Source organism: Apodemus sylvaticus, chromosome 23, assembly GCF_947179515.1.
Source record: "Apodemus sylvaticus chromosome 23, mApoSyl1.1, whole genome shotgun sequence".
In the NCBI taxonomy this organism is placed as follows: Eukaryota; Metazoa; Chordata; class Mammalia; order Rodentia; family Muridae; genus Apodemus; species Apodemus sylvaticus.
In genome coordinates, this window is record NC_067494.1 from 3,281,987 (window position 1) to 3,305,431 (window position 23,445).

The following is a 23,445-nucleotide window of genomic DNA, read 5'->3' on the forward strand; positions in this document are numbered from 1 at the left end:
GTCTTTGCTTATGGTCCACTTTATTTATTGAGGCAGACTATCACTGAGCATTAATGACTGAGGTAAAAATTTATAAAACAATTTATAGAACTTGAACTAGATATAGATTTCTATTTCAGAAGTATTTAACTCTTTCAAACAGTTTTCTCTTTGCCTTACCCTGCATGCCTAAATCTAAAGAAGTTGAAACTGTATATTTGTGTATGAGAGAGATGGGGGTGGTGGACAGCAGGGAAGGACAGAGGGGGGAGCGGAAGGGGAGGAAAAGAGAGGATGGCTAACTTGTGATGACAACTTACAGAAATCCCCCTGCCTCTGCCTCCCAAGTGCTGGCATTAAAGGTGTATGCCACCATGCCCAGCCAAAAATGCTTTTGAGAGATTTCAGTTCTAAACCAAATTTCTGTGTGGTGTTATGCTATTTGTCCTGTTTTTACGCTTACCTTTAGTGTGTAGCATGCCATATAACACATACCAACCTGAAACGTGTAAGCGTGTTGTCCTTGTGTGTCAAAGAAAGTCTGATGGTTCATGTAGCCGAATCCTGCTCCCATGTGTGGCCAACCCCTCTTTGTAAGCTGAGAGTTTTTTAACGGTCACTGATGTTATCTGGGTTGACGAATGCTTTCTCATGTGATTCAGATATACTTCCCTCAAAAGAAGAAAAGAGTAAGACCCCACCCATGTTTCTGTGCATCAAAGTGGGAAAGCCAATGAGAAAATCCTTTGCCAGTCATAACACCGCCATGGTCCAGCAGTATGGCAAGAGAAGAAAGCAGCCTGAATACTGGTTTGCTGTTCCCCGGGAGAGGTGAGCAGAGCAGAGCTGAGGCAGTACCCACTGCCCCAATTCCAGCTGCCTGTAGATTGTTTATCTCTAAGTAATTTATTTTATTCTTGAATAAAAGCTTTTGCTTAATTATAACTTTTTTTTAAAGCTTCTTGAAGGGCGAATACTTGTTTTCTTCCACAAATGGTCATTTTGATGCAACTGCAAAATTGATTTTCAAATGATGGAAGATAAAAATATACTCAAATATCTAAAACTGGACATGCTCTTGGGAGGGAATGAATGAATGAGCTAAAATTGGACATGCTCTTGGGTGGGAATAAACGAATGAGCTAGAGCTGATCCAAGCTCTTGAAGAGACAGTATCTATTGGTAGTCATTTTAAAAGTGCTTACGTGGGAGAGAACTGAAGATTCTGGGGCCTTCTGAAGGGAGTGTTTGACTCAGGAGGCAACAAGAGAACTATGATGTGTGGTCCCCCAGGATAGATGGCAGGGTTATGTGGCTTTAAGGAGATTTAGTGTGTTTACTTGTTGGGGGTGGAGGCTCCTTATTTTTAAAGTAGTACTAATTATATATATTTATTAGTATAATATTTATACAGGTGTGTAACAGTCTACAAAGTCTACTCTGGGTAATTAGCATATCCATCTCCATGACACTTATCATTTCTTTTTTGAGGGAGGGTTCACAAATCCTCCCTTTTTAGATACAGAACATATTGTTATGATCTCTCATGGCCCCATTGTTCTAGAGAACTCCAGAGCTTGCTCCTTTTATCTAACTTATCATTGCTAAGGTTTCATTCTTGCCCACCCTTGCGCACACAGGGGAGTATGAAGGCTTCTTTCCTTGCCTGCTGTGTTTCACGTACTCCTCCAGCCTCAGCCATGTTGCTGTAGATCACAGGCCCGCGCTGACTTAGTAACATTCTTCTGTGTTTATGCCACCATACATTTGTCCACCAGGTGTCGTTAGACATGACAGGTAGATGGATGCCACATGGTGACTGTTAAGGAATCAGATCTACAGTGAACATGAGAATGCAGGCAGAGCATTGAGTCTGCATAATACCCAAGAAGAGATTTTATTGGTTTGGGGACAGATGATAGCGGCATAGCAATCTTTAGCAGTGTACTACAAATGGTATGTTTCTAGAAGATAAAATAGCTTTAAAAGAAAATTAGAAATAGTCTTTTTAGAAATTGTTTTTTTTTAATATGTGGGATGGAATAAAAAGACTTAGAATAAAGACTTACAAAGGACTTAATTTTAACTCTGTAATCCACACATCTTTTCCTGACTAGCCATCAGCATCATCATTTGGACAGGTGTTTGATTAATGAATAGAACTCATCTATCTTCTGTATCATGAATTCTCACAAAGCCAAATGAGACTCTGAGCAAGGCCACACTTTCCGGACGATTATTGCCTATGGTAACAATTCTCACCAGAACTCACCTCATTTTAATAAATTACAGTTTAATGTGAAAATAATAGGATTTTAATGAATAAATTTGCTAATATTTAATATCCCTTTCTCTTAGATACAAAACTTACATTAATAAGGGCAATAAACATAGTTTGTTTTGTATTTATATGATGTACCCTCTAACCATGCATGCAACCCCCAGGATCTCATGGAAGTTTTGAAGTAGGACTCTTGGCAATGGGCATGACCATTTCCTACTGTTGCTTAAAAACGCTTTACAGAAGAAATGCTAATTTCTGAAGCTCTGTAATAAACTGTTCTCTCAGGAGTAGAATATTGTAAATATAGATCTATCTCTGAAAAGATTTGGATCCTTTATCATTTTATAGATAGGGAAGAAATAGCAGCCATATTTGTGGATCGTATAGAATTCGTTTGGTGGGGGAAAGGAGAAGGAAAGATATTGAGAGATTGGCTGATTACTTAAATATATTTTTTTCTGAGAAAAAAATGTATTATAGCATTTGGAAATTGAGTTTCTTCCAGAATGGAACTGCATGTACCAAGACCTCTTGTAGGATAATTTAGCAATCCCACATATAATTCTTTTTCCCATCACTCTTCAACTTGGAAGGTACTTTTAATGCTGAAATAGTATTTTCCTTGGACCTCTTCCTCAAGTAGTTTTACAAGTTTCTTAATGTAGGTCATTTGTTGAATTCCATCACACTGTATATTGCCATGGCTTATTGACTTGTCTTTGAGTAGCAAATAGTTTTCTTTCTTGAATTTGTTATTAATTAGCCAAATATTGTCTTGGGGACATGTTGCATTTGTTAATTATGATAGCTTTTATAATAAATATTAGGGAATTTTCTCATAATTATTCCCTTTTATATCTCAATGTGTCACTGGCCCTAAGTAAATTCGCATTTTAGACTAAGAGAGGACAGATAGAGTGACCCTATAATTATGTCCCACCAAGACTTCCAAGTGCTTAGCATGAAAAGTACATTTAATTTAGTAACAATTTATAGAATTTTTAAACTTAAGCTCATCTGAAGAACTTAATAAGGACTTAAGGACTGCCACAAAGTGCCTTCTCATTCTGCTGATAGATTCTGGATTCCTTCACTAGCCCTCTGCTGAGTAAATCCATTCGTCTTTTGGGTGTCACACTAACAGATGTTGCCTTTCTAGATCGCATTGACCTCGCATCGCTCTTAGAGATGTGACCTGATATTCTTCAAGATGTGTCCCTTTGAATCATCCACTGTCCCAGTGCTCCTGGTTACAGGGAAATATGTTGAGATTTTCACATCACTGTTCCTCCCTATTGTTCCTAGCGCTCTCCTTAAGTAGATGTTAGATTTTTTTCCCTTCTTTGTAATTATTACTAATCAATTAATGCTGCTAAATCCACTTCTTGTTCCTGTGCAGTGTGTTGTGACTCCCTTAATGCCAACAATAAAAATAATAGTTTGTAAGTCAGAAAACAGAGTCAAGCAACTCTACGCATAGTGCCTGGTTATTTCTTTTATGATTGGTAATTTTATTTTTGTTTTCTGTACCGATTCTTATTAAATCATAAGCATTAGAAATTGGAGAATTTAATTAATTTAATTGAAAACTGCCCAAAACATAATGGTCTTATTCCTTGGTGGAAGTTGTCAGTACATCTAAGATCTCCATGACTCCAGGAAGACTGGTAGCTCCTTCATACTCAGTCAGATAACACTGCTTCAATTGCACTCAGATTCTCCTGTGGATTAAACAGAGGACAACCTTAACCTGTCTCTGTCTCCACTACATTTTGCAAAGTCAGCTACTTCTCTTGAGTCATCTGAGAATGATGATGGTGTTCTTGGGATATATGTGAAATTTCCAGATTTCAGTTTACATACCTGCAAGATCCCAGCTTTCTTTGCTCTAACTCTTGGTCCTAATTTAACCATGAAGGCAGTGAATAACTTCACTCTGTTAGTAATCTAATTTAAATTGGGAATTCCTTATCAGAAATGTTTGCATCTTGATGTACTTATAGTATCAGCATCATAACAGATTATTATGACTGACATGTCTTTTACAAAATGTTCCTGTGAACATCCAAAATAGGATGCCCACTCTTGGTCCAGCCAGTTCAACTATCCATTTACTCTGATCTGGATTAGGGAGAGTGAAGGAGGGCATTTGGGACACCCAGTAGCTGCTCTCCCTGGCCATGCTAGGCATGCTGTATTAAGTGGTGCTCTGCATGGTTAACTAATACAACCGTTCCACAAGGCATTCTGCATTTTACCAATGGAGGACCTGGGATGCACTGTCTCCATCTTACCCCAGAGTATGCATCCAAATTATATTCATTACACTATTCATTTGTGTGGTTGAATCATGGAAATGAGGTTTAGGAAAGGATATTTAACACACTTGAAGTCAGTTCATGGCTAGTGTTTAAGTTAGTATTTTATTGCTATGAAGAGACACCATGACCATGACAGCTCTTATGAAGGACAGTATTCAATTAGGGCTGGCTTACAGTTTTAGAAGTTTAGCCCATTATCATCATGGCAGGAAACATGCAGGCAGACATGGTGCTAGTAAAAGAGCTGAGAGTTCTACATCTTGACATGCAGGCAGCATGAAGTGAACTGAGACACACTTCCTCCAACAATGCTACACACCCATATTGCCACTCCCTATGTAGACCTGTGTGGACTATTTTTATTCAGAAATACCACAGCCATATAGATAGCATATCCAAGTGTCATCTCCCTGACATGCATTTTGTCTGGTCTGTATTTCTGTAAGGAATGTGATGAGAAAGGATGTGTAGACTGTGCCCTCCTTGGTATACTCTTTAATTGACCCGAGGCAGTCTAATCTGAATAGTGCATGAAAATAAAGAATGTGCCTAACATGTTCATGTTCTCATATTAGACTTTTTAAAAAATAGATGAAATCTGTTTTTTTATCATTAGATCATTATTATGATGAACTTTCTTGATAAATTAAGCAGGCATCTATCTTCCATAGCAAACCTGACAAGATCTAGGTGCATGACTGTGAATTACTCTCACCATGAACATTGCACCTCATACCTAAAGTACAATTTGCTATTCTCTTTTTCCCTTTAAAATGCATCCTATACCTCAGAGCAATGATAATTGGAATAACTATTTTGATCTTATTATACTACCCTTAAATTATAAATTTCAGGACTAAAGTGAAACCTCTTGTTTAAAAGCCCTCTGCAGATGGGCTTTTCTTTCTAGATTTTTCTGAGTTAACTTGAATCTATAGCTTTACCACTTTCTGAATCTGTCCAGAACAAGGGTGGGGCCTCTTCAGACTACCATTGGTAATTTTTGTTTTGGTTTGGAGTTTGATGTTTTTGTTGTTTATTTGATTGTTTGGGTTTTCTTTTTGAAAGAGGTCAGGTAGGAGTATCTCATTATGTCCTTGTGGCATTGAACATTGAGTATTTTCTTATTCTTTGAAATTTTCATACATGTATACAATGTATCATGGCCATATCTGTCCTTATTCTCTTCCCCCACCTCTTCCCAGGACCCCCTCCCCATCTCCCTCCCAACTGTCTTGTTTTAAAATTACTAATTTATTTAACCCAATTGAATCAAGTCATTTCTTCCCATGTGCAAATGGGTATGGAGTTACCCAAGGGCAAAGGGAACCACCAGTGTTCACACCCACAAAGAAAAGTAACTTTTTTTTTCCTTCCCTAGCAGCCATTAATTACCAATATCTCCTCAGCCAGAAGTAGGCCTCAGGAGCCCCTCCCACCTCCATGCTAAGTCTTGGCTTGATGTTGAGCTGGTAGCCACAGGGACTGTGAATCTGTGTGGCCATCAGCCATGCCCTGTCCAGAGGTATGTCTCAGTGCTCCTCTCCATCCTCAACTTTTCCATTATGTCCACCCTCTCCTCCGTGATGTTCCCCAAACCCTAAAGGTAGAAGGTAGTTAACGACATCCCATTCATGCCTGAGCACTCAAAGTTGCTTCTTCTCAGAATTCCAAACAGGAATGAGTCTCTGCACTAACCATTCACAATGTACTCAATCAGAAGCTTCTCTAACCAAGACTGTTAGAAAAATCTATGCCTATGAACATAAATACTTAGAAGGTGGTTTGTCTATGTGACCACTTAGGAATATAACATCTATAGGTTCTCGGGCCTATGTCTTTCATTGCAGTGGGCTTTGACCTTGTTTATAGTATAAGATATGAGTTATCTCCTATTGAGCAGGCCTCAAATCTAATCAACAAAGTGGTTAGTTACACCCATAAACAGTCTTGTCATTATTACACCAGTGGGAACCTCTTGCCTAGTAGAAAAGTCAATATTGGAACACTCAAGGTTCCGCTCTGGGAAAACTCCCAGCAGCCTGCACTTTCCAGCAGATACAAAGCTAGCCATCTGAGGGAGAGAGCGCAATCCTAGTCACTTCAAAATTGTTTTCTTTAAATTGTAACCAAAGTATGTGGTGGCATCAATCCTAGGATTTTACCACTCGATTAGTTAGTGTTTGTCAACTTGACAGAAAGCTCGACATACCTGAGGTGCAAGGCTCTAATTGAGGAACTCCCTCCGTCATATTGACATGTGGAGATGTCTGTAGAACATTTTCTTAAGTTCTAATGTATGTAGGAGTATCCAGCCCAGTGTGGGCAGTGCTATCTCTAGGCAGGCGGCCCTGGCCTGTATAAACCAGGAAGAACAAGCCAGTCAGCAGACTTCCATGGTCTCTGCTTCAGGTCTTGCCTCCTCCAGGGTTTTGCCTTGAGCTCCTACACTGTCTTCCCTCAATAATGAGCTATGATCTCTGAGCTGAAATAAACTCTTTCCTCCTATATTGTCTTTGGTCCGTGTTTTATCATAGTACTGACACACCATCTAATTATGGTTGGACAATCAAAAACAATGGCAATAGCATATATTGTTTTAGGTGTCTCTGGATCTTTACTGACCAATAACTCAGGGGACCTAGCACTGAAAAGTCCATTTAATAATTCCTATCTTTTTGGAATACTATTTTGGCATTTTTGTTTGAGATATCAGTATATTGCGTGCGCGCGCGCGCGCGCGCGCACACACACACACACACACACACAGCCTAGTGGGGACTCATAAAGCTTCTTAGTTTTGGTTAACACCTGCCCTGCTTCCCCTTCCCCTACCCCATCCTCAAACTTTCGCTCTCCATGTCCACTGCACCAGTGTCTTTCATATCGCATGTGTTTTACTGTTCCCTCTTATATAATTTATTTGGCTTGTGAGTTCATTGGTTCCTGAATAGCTTATGTATGAGCTCTTCATTTTGGTTGTGCTTTTCCCTGCCCCCTCCCCCTGTTTCCCTGTCTACAACACTCTCTGTATAAATTCTTCTGCTCCCAGGATTTCCTTTTTCTACTTTAATTTAATTTGCATTCTACTATCACTTTTCCCTAAATGCATCCACTTACTACCAGGGGCCTGTCTGTAATTTCTTCGTAACTCCCAAGCTAAATACATACAAAAACCAAAACCACTTGAAGCTAGTACCCACAGATGAGAGAGGATGGGTGGCATTCTGGCATTGTATTGTGGGGGCTGGAAGTCCTCACTCAATAGACCTGTTTTTAGTTACATCTATTTACCTTCAAGTGTCTTTTTTTTTTCAACACAAATATCCAATATTCTATTGCGTATACACACCATATTTTTCTTATTCATATGTTGGTGGACATCTGCATTGATTTCCATTCCCTCCTAATGGGAATAGTACAGTAATGAACATGGATACATGTCAGTACCAATGTAGAAAGACATTTGGGGGGGGGGTGTATGCCCAGTCATAGTATAACTGGGTAATATGGTAGCACTATTTCTAGGATTGTGAGAATCCTTCAGGCTGTGTTATTTTATATATAGACTATGACTCTTCGTCTTCCCTCACAGCCACACCAGCATTTGCTATCATTTGTATCCCAACAGTTGACTTTGAACATTTATCCTCCTGCCTCCATAAGAGAGTCCTGGAGTTTCAGAAATGCACTATCACACCGTATAGTGTGCAGCTATGTATAAATAGTGTTCTTTTTTTTTTTTACTTTAAGTGTGCATGCCTGAGTATCTGTAGATGTGCCACATATGCGCAGGTGCTCACAGATGCCAGAAGAAAGCTTTGAATCCCCTGGAACTGGACTTACAGGCACTTGTGAGATGCCATCTGAGTTCTGAGAGTATCCTGCTTCTGTGGATCTGGATTTTTTACTTGATCCTAGAAGTCTTTGGCCATTGTCTTAGTCACTGTTCTGTTGGTACAGAGACCCTTCAGTTGAGGTGGCTTATAAAAGAAATCATGTAATTGGGAGCTTGCTTGTAGTTTCAGAGCGTAAGTCCATGACCATCATGGCAGCAGGCAAACAGGCTTGGTGTTGTAGCAGTAGCTAGAGCTTACATCTGATCCACAGGCAGCAGGCAAAGAGAAAGCTAACTAAGAATGCCGTGAGCTTCTGTGACCTCAGAGACCCTGCCATCACCCCAGTGACACGCCTCTTCCAAGGCCACACCTCCTCCAACAAGGGCACAGCTCCTAATTCTTCCTAAGCAATCCACCAATTGAAAACCATTCAACAAAAAAGAAAGAGAGAGGGGGGAGAGAGGGAGGGAGGGAAGGAGAGGGAGGGATGGAGGAAGGAAGGAAGGAAGGAAGGAAGGAAGGAAGGAAGGAAGGAAGGAAGGAAGGAAGGAAGGAAGGAAGGAAGGAAGGAAGAGCCTATGGTGGTCATTTTCATCCAAACCACCACGGGCATCCCCAACATTTAACACTGCCACCTGCCACCCATGTTTCCTTTGAACCTTTTGCTTTAAGACTTTGCATCCAAGAAACTGCATACCACCTACTATGTGGTTCATATTCCATGGTATCCATTACATCACTACATGAATAGCTGAGCCTTTCATCTAAGAGATACTTTGGTCATATTTAGTTGTTCTTTTATAACTAAAATACTTAGACTTATAAAGTCCAGAAACAAAAAGAAGTTGTTTTCATAGCTATTTCACAGAGCTTACACACACACACACACACACACACACACACACACACACACACACACGTGTATGTGTGTGTACCTTTTGGCCTTTTCTCTTTATAATTTTTTTTTCTTTTTCTTTTCAAGACAGGGTTTCTCTGTGTAACCCTGGCTGTCCTAGAATTTACTCCGTAGACCAGGCTGGCCTCAAACTCAGAAATCTGCATGCCTCTACCTCCCAAGTGCTGGGATTAAAGGCATGCACCACCACTGCATGCCTTTCTGTATAATTCCTTAACACTATGAGGTCACATATGTATATTGTTATATAAACTACCTTTACTTAATAAAATATCTCCTCCACTAAAATTCTATCTGCATGAATTTAATGAGCTTTATATTGGTTTTATAAGAAGCAAAACCATAAAGAAAATTAATTCTCCTATTCAACTCATTTTACAAAGGAAGATGCTCAAGTGCTAAAGACCCCTAAGAAGACCAAAATATGCCCCCAATAGCACACTTCTTAGGAGAACAAAGGACAAATTAAAGCCATTGCAAGCTGACCTGGTTTTCTAGCATACACTCTTTAACCACCATTAATATGAAAATTTCTGATCAGAAGTCACATGGCTTGTAATGGGATGGTGGCTAAATTGGAATTGTTAATAACCATTGGTGCCAACAGAATCCTTGCTTTGGACATTCACTAATATATCCTTTCTGGAACAACGTTGCTTCTGCTTAACCTAACAAGGATAAAAATCCTTCAGTTTTTAAAGTGCTGGATATCATTATATAATCTTTTCTTTTCCTTCTATTCTTTTTCCTTATTATTTACTTCAGTGCTCAGGACTGAACCAGCACCTCTACTTTCTACCACCAGCACATCCTAAGCCTGTGCTGTGATCTTACTGGGACATTTTAAGTTGAGAATGCCGCTAGGAAAGAAAGAGACAGAAAGAAAACCAAAAGATTTCCCAGCTAAACCTAGCATCTTCCTCTTTAATGCCAATCTAGGAAAAGTGCTGGAGAGATACATGGTTATTAGTCATCCATGTAAATATCTTCCATGTTTTTAGAAAGTTAATGTACAAAGCCTTGAGGGAAATATTGCTTGGTCTTCATTCTTCATGATCTTTGTACTTTTATTTTTCCATTCCCTTAAAAGCCCAGAAATTTGTCACCTTCCAGAAGTGCCTTCCAGTAACTTCAGTACACAGCTTTGGCAGATGTCTTGAGCTAATCATTGACTTTACAGACCCCCAGTGCTCTTGAGAAATAACCTTCCTAAGGCAGCTCTGTAGAGCAGGGTTGTGCTCCTGCGGAGGGTTGAGAGTCAGCATCTCCAGAGACAGCGTAAGGCCTGATTCTAAGAGCACCATTCGTCTGCACTAGTGGGTGCTCACTCAGTTTTTGGAAGTATCAGGGAATCCCAGTGGTCCCTGTGACTTATCCACAGCTTCACCTCTTGGCATTTTAGTTACTTTTGGTCACTCATGGTCTAAAAATACTCTATGGTACCATATGATAGTAAGGTATACTGTGCACATAATACACACACACACATATACTGTGCATATAATACAGAGAGAGAGAGACGGACAGACAGAGTATTCACAGCTTTCATCTATTGTTACAGTTTACATCTTGATACTTTAGAAACATAATAAATTTACTGTCGGTTTGTGCATATAGTAAAAACCTAGATGCATATATGTTCTGATAATATTTCAGGAGTCATATAACCTCTCGATTCTTTATAGATGAGGGGTCTTCTGCTGCCGCCTAAATGCATAAAAGAGTGAGCTGGGGTATAGACCAGGACGGAGCCTTCTCACAGCAGCTTCTGGAGCCAAGAGCTGTGTGGGCATGCACACCTGCTGTTCTTCCATCTTTTCGTTTTTCTCAAAGCAAACTGAGATATGGATTATGTACTTCCACTGTTTAAATCTAATCACTGTTTATTGTAAAAACGTTAAATGTTAGCAGACGAAAAATAACACATCAGCTACTGAATCCAGTCTATGGGATGTTAGCCCAAGGCCTCCAGATTGATGTTGATATAAACGTTGCCTTTATTTAGTTCTAAGTTATCTGATAGCTACGACTATTGTTTTGCATAGTAATTTTCAAAAGGGCTTTCTTAATATTTTTGGTGAGCCACAACAATGAAGAACCCTTTTTCCAACTCTATGTAAGCAGTGTAACAATTAAAAATCTTTATAAAAAGATGTAAACAGTATAAAACCTTTTCTTTGTGTGTGCATCATGAAAAATATGTACCACAATGAAGCCAGTGACTATATCCATCACGATTCATAGAAACCAGTTTCTTCCTCCCTCAGTCCCTTGCTTCCTCCATTTCTGTCATTTCGTGTTTGAAAAGAGCACTTATTAGCAGATTTCAAGTGCAGTAGTTTCCTTTATATGTATGTATATATAGTATTATTTATATGTGTATATAGTATGATTTTCTAGTTTTGTTACCTCTGATCAAATAGAGTCCTGAAATATTAAATGGGGATTTCTAGAAGTAAGCATTCTAATTTCATGGAGCTTAGAGCAGTGATTTCCTCTGGTGCCTTCACAGCCCATCCCACCTGGGAACTGACTCAACACCTGGTCTATTCCTTGGATACTGTATCTACTACCATTACTTCTGATCTTTACTAGTACTCAGAATTATAAAGTATAGGCTGTCCAGTTATCCCAGACCTCATGATGTAAGCACTGAGTCACCACACATCATCACAACAAAGGCAAGGACTTACAGTAGGACATTTTGAGATGACAATTCTTCACTCAAAATTTTTATTAGCACATTATTATAATTACCTTTTATTCATCTCTTATTGAGCAAAACTTAAGAATTAATCTTTATCATAGTTATAATAAAAATGGAGTATATCTAGGATTCTATACTATCCAATTTCTGTTATATTCTGGGGGGGTTGTCTTAAAACAGACCCCCATGCATAAGAAAAGACCCCTTATATTGTTAAATATAGCTACATTCTTATTCACAAGTATAAAGATTTTCTTTTGATAAACACTCAGAAATCTGTAGTAACAGACCCAGCAAGGCAGTAGTGACCGATCACTGATTGCTGGAGTAGAGACCTCTGCTAGATGGACTGACAGGAGTGTGAGGTAGGTGGACAGTCCTGGGCTTGTAATTTGATGCTAATTCCACTCCTCAGAGGGGCTACAGATGAGGAGTTGCCTTGTGATCCTTCTCCCCACTTTAACTTTTCAAATAAAGGTTTGAGCCAATGATTGGGCAGGAGGAAGGGGGCGGAGCTGAGAGTTTGGGGGAGGAGAAAGGACCAAGGTGGGGGGATGGGGAGGGGAGAGGAGGGGAGGAGCTACGGGGGATGGAGGGGAAGGGGAAGGAGTTATGGGGATCAACAGAGAGACTGGAGAGAAGCTTGTGGCCTGGAAAAACCTTGAGTTCTATGGAATAATATGGATGGGAATAGAATCGTGTAGTGGGAGATCTGCCCAATCTAGGCTTGTAGCTTGTTTTGTTACTGATTGAGTTGAGATTTCTTTTTACCGGGTAATTGGGTTGGAAACAAAGTAGCAACAGGTAGGCATTTCCACATGGATATTGCCATGCCTAGGCACTGTCCTTGGGAATATTTGCCTGGATCTCAGATGTAGCTATAGCAGCAAAGCCTTTTGTTTCTACTTGGTCCCATCTCTCTGGTCCCTGCAATTGACAAAACAGTCCTTCTAACATCAAGATCTGCCCTTGCCTCTTCCTAGCTGATAGTATAAGTGTGCCCAGGATGGTAAATCTCAAGTTTTAGCAGCTGTTCACACACATCTTTCCCTCCATGTATGTTTCTGTGTCTGCCCACTCTCCATACCTGTGTTCATCCTAGCTGTCTTTAAGAGACTCAAATCCCTGTGGATGATGATGATGATGATTATTGTTATTATATTTATATTTATTATTTAGCCAGTGATAATATCTGTGAAATGAGAAGTATAATATGCTACTTATAGTTAAACTAATACCTTCTGTATTAGATAACTATTAAAATGTGTTCTGTGTACTTTGGAGAGATTGAGGTCACCCTTCCAGGATTTACAAAATAGTGGCCTTAAGGTAAGATCTAATCCTTGTAGCCACACCCAGGACTCTGACTCACTCAGCCATTCAGTAAGCAGAGGAAGGGACTGCCTGCCCTGTCTGTTGTTGCTTCTATAAAGATTCCTCCCTTGTCAGTTGAGTTTCTGTCCAACTCAAGGTCCTATCTCAAGCCTGTGGCTTAGGTGTGTTGTGGTGCTGAGTTAGGAGAGAAAAAAAAAAAAAGAGCCAAAGAAAAACCTAAAGCAACACATGAACAGAAAGTGTAATAAAAGCCAGGTGGTGGTGGCGCACGCCTATAATCCCAGCACTCTGGGAGGCAGAGGCAGGCAGATTTCTGAGTTTGAGGCCTGGTCTATAGCCTGGTCTACAGAGTGACTTCTAGGATAGTCAGGGCTATACAGAGAAACCCTGTCTCAGAAAAAAAAACCAAATCCAAAAAACCAAAAAGAAAAAAAAAGTGTAATATATAAGCAAAAGATCTGTAAAGTAAAAATAAAAGAAATGTGAGATAAAAAAAATAAAAAGCACCCTCTAAAAAATGTCATTGAGTTCATTTTGTATTGACCATCTATTGCTGGGCATGGGGTTACCCTTAAGTGTGGTTTGAGTATCTGGTAAGATTCATTTTTCCTTTGCCAGCATTTCTTTCTTTTTTTTTCTTCGAGACAGGGTTTCTCTGTGTAGCCCTGGCTGTCCTGGAACTCACTCTGTAGACCAGGCTGGCCTCAAACTCAGAGATCCCAGAGTGCTGGGATTACAGGTGTGAGCCACCACCACCAGGCTACCTCAGCATTTCTTAATTAGAGACAATGTCTGGGATAGGCTCATGCCTGTCCACACACCCACCCAGCACTGAGGCCTGTGCAGGCCCTGTGCATGCCGCCTCAGGCTCTGAGAGTTCACTTGCGTATCAGTCCTGCTCTGTTTATTGTCGGAGTCCAGCCTCAACACAGGATCAGAGTTCTCAACTGGAAGCGGGGATATCTGGAAGGTGCATAATAAACAGAGAGACAACTTTTCAGGTATAAACTGACAGGCAAGTTTTTAAGACTTAAAGTTGTTTTGTCTCTCTCAGCCTGAAGCTGTGTGTACTTTTGTTCTGTCTCTTCAGGCTGGGGTTGTGCTCTCATTCACTCCCTTTCTTACACACACACACACACACACACACACACACACACACCACACTCTCTCCTCACATTTTCTCTTCACTCACTCTCTTACTTACTCACCATCCACACCACACTCTCTCCTTTCACCTCACACTCACCTCAGTCTCTTGCCTTTTCTTTGCCCCAGTCTTTTATTGATACTCTAAAAGCAGGTATTTAAAAAGACATTGCATAATCATTCCTGTGATGGTTTGTATATGCTTGGCCCAGGGAGTGGTACTATTAGGAGGTATGGCCTTGTTGCAGTAGGTGTGTCACTGTGGGCGTGGGCTTAAGACCCTCACCCTAATTGTCTGGAAGCCATTCTTTCACTAGAAGCCTTCAGATGAAGATGTAGAACTCTCAGCTCCTCCTGTACCATGCCTGCCTGGACACTGCCATTCTCCCACCATGCTCCCACCTTGATGATAATGGACTGAACCTGTAAGCCAGACCCAGTTAAATGTTGTCCTTTACAAGACTTGCTTTGGTCATGGTGTCTGTTCATAGCAGTAAAACCCTAAGGCAACTGCCAAATCAAATTCAAAATAACTGCATCCCACAAAGAATTAAGAATTACAGTTGTTCTCCAAAGTTTCAAGCTTCCCCTATTACCAGGCCTGTAGCCAAAATAATAATAATTGCAAACTTATCATTATTTAAACTTTAACTTTTTACTTTTAACTTTATACTTCAGAGATCAGAGCTCCAAGGTCAGCTACTTGCATTTTCCTGTGAAGCTCTAATGATAAACAGCATGGAAAAAGCTGCCAGGCAGTGCCAGAAAGAATCAAGTTAACCCTTAACTCAGTAGTTCTGCTAGTTTTCTGCTTCTGCACATTGCACACAATGACTCTCCTAAGAGACATTTTGACTTAGTTTTACTAGCATATAATTTTATGCATTCTAGACTTGCCTATCCAGGAACTGCTTTCAAATGTAGTATTAAACTCATTTCATAACCTCAATAGTTTTCTCCTTTCTCGGGGTCCCAATATTGGCTCCGTTTCATTTTCTAATAGTTTCTTCAAACTTTCTTTGTAAGTCAAACAATCTGGATCTGCCATTGTGCAGTTATTACATTGTTTCCAAGATGAGAACATGCAGCATGCACCTGGGCCTTTAGGACTGTGCTGTGCCCCATGCTTCAATTTTTAATTGTTTAAGAATCATTACATCAAGGAACATCTAGTTTCACAGAATTCACCAGAGCGGGATAAGAAGGGAGTAGGAAAGTGATATATAATAGAATAATTATGCACACCAAGGCAACTGAAAAACAGTCACGCACAAATGAAATCTATATAGCTGTTGTTATATAGATAATACGGATAGGGTTAGGAGAAGTGGGAACAATTTTTTTACAAAGAGCTGCCACAAGCTACTGAGATATCTCCATCCCAGGCTACTGTGGGCAGTCCCTTATTTCTGATGGTGGGTCCCCTGGAGGGATGTGTCTTCCGCTTCTCAGGGTCCCAGACACCATCCTTTCTTTCAAGGAGTTGCCATGGGCTTCTGAGATGACTCCATTCTGGCCTGCTGTGGGCAGTCCCTGTCATGGTGTGCTGTACCCAGCAGTTTTTAACCCCCTCTTCCTTCCCCATCCCTATTTAGCCCTCCTGTTCCAATACCCCTCCCCACCCAATCCATCCATAACCTTCTATTCTATTTCCCCTTCCTAGGGAGATCCTTTCCTCTTTGCTAGTCCCTTACTTTATGTCGGTTGGTGAGGAAGATATTATAGGTATATTTCCCAAACTTCTGCATGTGCATATATAATATGTTCAGTATTTCATCGCCAAACTCAGCCCTTCCTGTTCTTGACCCTCCAAATCCTGTGGAACTCAATCCCCTCCCCCCAGATAGTTTCACTTCTATCCATGTCATATTCATACACGATTTTATATATCGATATAAAATATAGGACCCATAAATGAGAGATATGCAAGATATTTCTCTTTCTAGGATTGGCTTTATTTAGTTAATAGTATTATCTCAAGTTGCATCTGTTTTCCTGAAAATGACAGACTTTTGACCTTCTTTATGGCTAAAACAATTATGTATTCCACCTTTTTTTTTACCCATTTCTTGCTTGTGCATATACCATCTTTTCTTTACCCATTTCTCACTTATTGATGGTGCCATAGTGTAGCTATTATGAATGGTGCTACAATTAACATTAATGTGCAAGCATCTCTGTTATATGTTGACTTGCAATCTAAGACCCTGTAGTGGTAGTATAATATCTGGGTCCCTTTGTTGTTTGTTTAGGAAGCTCTGTGGCGTCTCTCATAGACAATTTAATTTCTCTGTCCCACTTTTCTTCCTTTCTTTCTTTCTTCCTTGGTCTCTTATGGTGTAACAGTTCTGTCTGCATTAAAGAGACCTTTGAAAGAATTCACCAAAGCCTGACTACAATAACTATCTTCCTTTCTGCTATATCCAGTTTGACCTTAATACAGCTACAGAAGCAACATACTCTTCAAATGCTATATCTCCGTACATGTTCAGGAAAATAGAAGTATTTTCTTTTTCCTCCTGTAATGAACTCTTCTGCCTCCCTCAATAAACTCAGATCAACTGTGACATCTGACAAGCCTTCTCAGACCCCAGCCATAGACATTTCTCCACTAGGCTTGATGGAAAAATACTAATACTCTTTCTAAAGATGGATGATAGATAGATAGATAGATAGATAGATAGATAGATAGATAGATAGATAGACAGACAGACGATTGATAGATGATAGATAGGAAGATAGATGATAAGAATCAGCCTGTATGAGAAATGAAAATGGACCCTGTGTCTGAACACAGGAGCACATTTGAGAGTGTGGCAACAAACAAGGATCTTGAGCAACTATAGAGCTTGAATTAATCATAAAACCTCTAGGAAGATGCTAGAAGAGATTTTTAAAGCCAGGCAAAGTTTTTTTTATAGTTTAAAAAGTCACCCCCTTCTCGGCCCTTTTGTCTTGGCCTCATTTCAGCCTCAGATTTACTTCCTTTTAAAAGATTTGCTTTTCTCAGGACCCAGTACTTGACCAAGTTTTCTGCTTCCTTATTAACATGTAGTACAATACACTGCTTCAGGACCAGTTGGCAGCTACAGTGGCTGTAATTGCTGGTAATGGTGCTAGCTCTGAGAAAACCCCTGGATAATGTCCCAAGGCTGCTGATTCATCAGGGACCAGACCACAAGGTGAATCACTGAGCTCCTCAAGCCTCAGCAAGCTAGCTAAGGTCAAGGCTGTAAGATTGACATATTGTTGCTGTTTTGCAGTTGGTGACTAAAGAAGACCAGTTTCACTGAAACAACAAGGAATGAAGCGTCGGTTTTTAACCCTCTACTTCCTTTCAGAAAGTGTGTGAGGCAGACTTGATTTACCAGTGACATATACTAAAACAGCAAATAGATAAGAACAGTTGAGTTTAGGGTTGAAATATTTGCTAGCACAAATAATGCACTCTGAAATGAAAATGAAGAATGGGAAGGAACTTTGAGGGGGGAAAAAAAAGAAAACCTACAACCTTTTTTTAAGGGTGGAGAAATGCGTCAAGGTTTAAAGATCAGTGTGAAGGACACCAAAGGATGAAAAAGTGGGAGAATAGGGGAACAGAATGGGGAAAGTTGGCAGGGAGTGGGCAAAAGAGAAAGTATAAAGAACTAGATCAGCTAGATAGATACATAGAAAGATAGATAGATAGATACATACATACATACATACATACATACATACATACATACATACATACATCATCTAGATAGATGCAGCAGGACTCTTATTTACACAGTAGAGAATCTTTCATTTAATTAGGGCGTGGGTAGGGGAGGCTGAGAGCTTGGGCTAATAAAGAGCGGTCCCTGCAGCGCTGTGAGGAGTAGGAAGGGAGCTACATGTGATCTGTGACTGTGGGGTGCACAAGAAAGAGTCTATTATACATGGGAAAGCAACCCAACAACAGCTTCCCTAGAGGAGAAGTTAAAGAAGGTGGCCAGTCTGAACAGGAGACTGGGACAGGCACACAGGGTCAGAACAAAAGGGGGGGACCATATTGGTTTAGAATTGTATGAATCTGGGAGGAACTGAACAGTTGAGGGAAGTTGAGGCAGAGAGAGGTCATGAAGGTAAAAGACAGTCAGGAAGCAGTGGACAAGATGGGATCCAGAGGAACAGGGTGGGGGGTCTGGGGACACAGATTTACTTCCTGTAGTCCGTTGTGTTCTAGAAACTAAACTAGGTTGAGGTTAGGAAAACCCCATTAGGTAAAAAGAACCAGTCCAAGAATTCAGCTAAGTAAACTGAAGGCAATTGTAATCAGTCATATCCTCTTCCTGTTCCCTAAACAGTTGACATAATATAAACAAAGGGAAGGGACTTAAGCACAGAGAATTGGAAAGAGAGATAGGATATTCCTTCCATTTGATCTCCATGGACCTTTGAACTTAAGTAAACCTTCCAAACCAATTTAAATTTTCCTCGTGTGGAGTAGGTTGTTTAAATTTTTCATTCATTTTACTTTCCCTCGGCTTCTTCAAATGATGTCCCCGACTACATAATAAACTGAGGGTGTATTTAATATTACATCAGAAGCTAATGTTGAAAGAAGTAAGGGTGTGTTTTTAACCCTTGAGGTCTGAAAGAAAAGCTGTGACCATTCTCCCCTGAGAATGTAACTCTGCAGTTTGCCCTCTCATCTTCTACATGGCTCTCAGGCAAGGGCCGGCTTTTACAGCCATTGAGACAGGGTCCATTCCCCTGCTACTTCCTTGAGTTGAGTCCACATGTCAACTGGTAAATCCTGGTCCTGAATTTTTATGCTATGTGGCTACCAAGGGAATAGAATTTTAGTAACAAAAATAGGAACTGGTATTCAGGAGCCCTGACTTAGGGACACTCCTGATGTTAGATAAACTTTGTGAACAGCCCCAAACCAGGAAGTAATTGTGATGATTGACTTTTCTATGGAAACAAACAATAGACCTATCTACAGAATTCTTTTAAAGGCAGTCAACCTGAGCTGGCTAGAACATGTCTAGGGACAGAGTTTGGGCACATCATTCCACTGCTGGTAATTTAAGCATACAGAGCTTACTTATCTGTATATTTGGCAACTCTTAATTTGCAGGATCTTGATTTGTAGAGTTCTTGAAGCAGGCAGCCACAGCTTTTCTTATAGAAAGAGTAACTTAAGATTTTTCCTATAGGATGTTTTGCCTTTCCTAAGCATTGGTAAAACATAAAGACACTTCTCTATTTATTACTAACACCTTTATGACTCTGAGCTTTCCCCTTTCTCTAGAGACCACCCCGCTATGGAAGGTACAAACACAGAGCTCACTCAAAGTATTAGGCTGGTCTTGGCCCACAACGGAATACTTCAGGATACGCCACTCTGATCATTCAGAACTTTCATTGATCATTCACCAAAAATTTGACAGTACTTGAAGAGGTTGAGATAGATTTTTTTTAAAAAGGACTCTTTGCCTGAGCATACCAGATTGCTTTCCTGGCTGAGAATACTTCTAGAGAGAATGGTGCTGGTAGAAAAGAATACATCAACTTGGGACAGACAGCTAAGTGTAGTGTCTATTAGCCTACCAAGGAGCATGCTTTGCCTCTGAGCTCACTCAGTACAGTGTCTCCTCCTAGCTTGCCTCACCTTCCCCCTAATATGAACCACTGCATCCTAGGGGCTTCACTCCCCTTCTCTCAGCTTCGCATTCCTATATAAACCCGACGCTTTGGCTCAGCTCTTGGCACACTCTGGCCTCTTTGCCCTCTTGGCGTTCTTCTCTTTCTTGTTCTCCCCATCTCTCTCCTCTCATGGCCTGCTTCGATCTGGACTCGTCCAGGTGCTTCTGGCTGTTCTCTCCCTCATATCTACAATAAACATCAGTCTTCTTATCCAAGCCTTGGAGCTATCATTTCCTCATTTTCATTCCTCCACCTAAGTTTGTTACAGCCTCCAAGAGACACACATACACATATGCTTCTATTTTCTTCTTTAGCATGGCTGGTGGAGGGAGACATGGTTGAAATTTCAGCAAGAGATTCATGACACTCAATAGCATCATGGCATATCCAAATGTGTCTCTTAAAATAACCAGGACAAGGCTGGAGCACTCCCCAAGGCCCCTGAGGATATCCCCCCTCAAGAATGATGATGTAGGGAAAGGGATGCTACCCTTTCCTTTGAGTTTATCTCTATTACAACCATCAATACATATCAGAGATGCTCCAATAATATGAACTTCCAAAGACACTATGAAGAATTGGGTTCCCCCTAAGAGGTGCTCTGAACCTGTATGAATTTATAGTCTTGCCTTTCTTTCTTCTTACCCTTTTGCCCTGATTCACCTTCCCAGTGGCTTGTGGGAATCAGTTGTCTCTTTTAAGAAGATAATGGTCCAGTTATGTTCGCACTGTGAAGCAGTAAGCCAGCCTTATCTTACTTCCCTTTAGAATTAAACTAAACCATTGAGATGGTCACCTGGTGCATGTTGATGGCTTTGTTACCAGAAGGGGAAGCCACTATAAGTTACTAAGATTGGTTCTTCCCTAAAATCTGTATTGCCCTACACTTTCATAATTTGCCTTTCTTCTAACATCTCAGAAGGAATGGAGAACCAAGTCAAAGCTGCCACTCATCTTGAGTTCCTTGCAGTTTTGCAAGGAAAGTCCAACAGTCTCAGCATTTGTCACAATGGATGTTTTCTTCAATAGGTGTCATCCTGCACATTGACTTCCCTATGAGAGTGACGTGCTTCATGTTTCGAAAAATAATAATAATAATCAAAATTTCTATGTCATTACCTAGAAAAAGGACTGGAGGAACTCAGAAATGATGGGGGATGAAAGAATTTGCAGTGTACTAGAAAGAACCCTGGCAGCTGCTTTAGGAGGCATAGTCCTGGTTATGATACAGATGGCTGCCTTCAGAGTCCACATCCCTTACATATAAAGATTGTAGCTTGAATTCAAAACCCAGTCCCAGCCAGAATGGATATTGCCAAAAATCAGGGTCAGTAATACAGCCTGTGGGTGCCCAGGAAGCTCCGTCTCAGGTGCAGTGCCCGGTAAGGCACTAAAGCACACTAAAGCTTAATGTACAATAGAAGAGTACACACTGGAGGCACGAGTAACTCAATGAGAGAGTGTCCAGGGCTGTGCGTGTGGCTCAGTGGCAGAGCTCTTGCTGAAAGACCATATGTATTCACACCTACTTATGAAATACCAAAAGTACACAAATGAATAAAGCCGTCACCTTTGCTTGAGGGACATGGGGAGATGTCTCATGATTTGCCCTCTTGAATGTTGGTCCCGAACTTCTGCACCTGTGTCACCTGTGGCTGTGTTTGATGCCTAGCCCTAGACCTCTGTGGATGGAATGGAAGTGTTAGGAAGGGATTACTGGACTGGGTTTACTTGAGGTAACTAGTGATGACTTAAAGGTAACAAAGCCATCAACATGCACCAGGTGACCATCTCAATGGTTTAGTTTAATTCTAAAGGGAAGTAAGATAAGGCTGGCTTACTGCTTCACAGTGAGAACACAACTGGACCATTATCTTCTTAAAAGAGACAACTGATTCCCACAAGCCACTGGGAAGGTGAATCAGGGCAAAAGGGTAAGAAGAAAGGCAAGACTATAAATTCATATAGGTTCAGAGCACCTCTTAGGGGGAACCCAATTCTTCATAGTGTCTTTGGAAGTTCATATTATTGGAGCATCTCTGATATGTATTGATGGTTGTAATAGAGATAAACTCAAAGGAAAGGGTAGCATCCCTTTGCTCTGGGTTAGGCTACCTCAGGAAACAATCACTTCCATGATTTGGCATCTGAGGAGATATCACCAGAAGCAAGGAAAAACTGGACATGCATGATGTTTCTGATAGCAGAACTTAGTACTACGACAACTTTGTGGCTAGGTAGTTTGTGGGTTGTTTTTTCTGAGTTCACACTGCATTAGAATGCACTTGTTTTTGTCCAGAGTGTCCTCATCTCGTTGATGTTCTCTGTAATTTTTTTTATGGCCAACAGGAAAACATCAGGCCCTAGCTGTGAGTGACAGGCCAGCTGTGAGTGACAGGATAGCTGTGACTGATTGTCCTCACTGTGCCTGAGGGACAGGCCAGCTGTGAGTGTCAGGCCAGCTGTCAGTGACAGGACAGCTGTGACTGATTGTCCTCGCTGTGCCTGAGGGACAGGCCAGCTGTGAGTGACAGGACAGCTGTGAGTGACAGGCCAGCTGTGAGTGACAGGAGAGCTGTGAGTGACAGGAGAGCTGTGAGTGACAGGCCAGCTGTGAGTGACAGAAGAGCTGTGAGTGACAGGACAGCTGTGACTGATTGTCCTCGCTGTGCCTGAGGGACAGGCCAGCTGTGAGTGTCAGGCCAGCTGTCAGTGACAGGACAGCTGTGACTGATTGTCCTCGCTGTGCCTGAGGGACAGGCCAGCTGTGAGTGACAGGACAGCTGTGAGTGACAGGCCAGCTGTGAGTGACAGGAGAGCTGTGAGTGACAGAAGAGCTGTGAGTGACAGGAGAGCTGTGATTGACAGGAGAGCTGTGAGTGACAGGAGAGCTGTGAGTGACAGGACAGCTGTGAGTGACAGGCCAGCTGTGAGTGACAGGACAGCTGTGAGTGACAGGAGAGCTGTGAGTGACAGGAGAGCTGTGAGTGACAGGACAGCTGTGAGTGACAGAAGAGCTGTGAGTGACAGGCCAGCTGTGACTGATTGTCCTCGCTGTGTCTGAGGGACAGGCCAGCTACCAGCAACACTGAGGCCTGGCAGTCTATATCCCATGTGTTGAAGCCTCTTTTATGATTTCACAGAGAAATGTGCCACAAGCAGTCAGGAAACCATTTGTTTTGTTTTGTTTTGTTTTTTTATTTGATATATTTTTTATTTACACTTCAAATGATTTCCCC

General features: G+C 41.0%; 1 protein-coding gene across 2 annotated transcripts in view; it reads left to right on the plus strand.

Annotated features, from left to right (window-relative positions):
- Ncoa7 (nuclear receptor coactivator 7) overlaps positions 1-23,445 on the plus strand; it is a 168,697-nt gene that overhangs the window by 118,617 nt on the left and 26,635 nt on the right. For both annotated transcript variants that reach the window (XM_052169264.1, XM_052169265.1), the window contains exon 10: positions 642-810. In XM_052169264.1, coding sequence (XP_052025224.1) covers positions 642-810 — 169 coding nt within the window. The remainder of the gene's footprint in view (positions 1-641; positions 811-23,445) is intronic.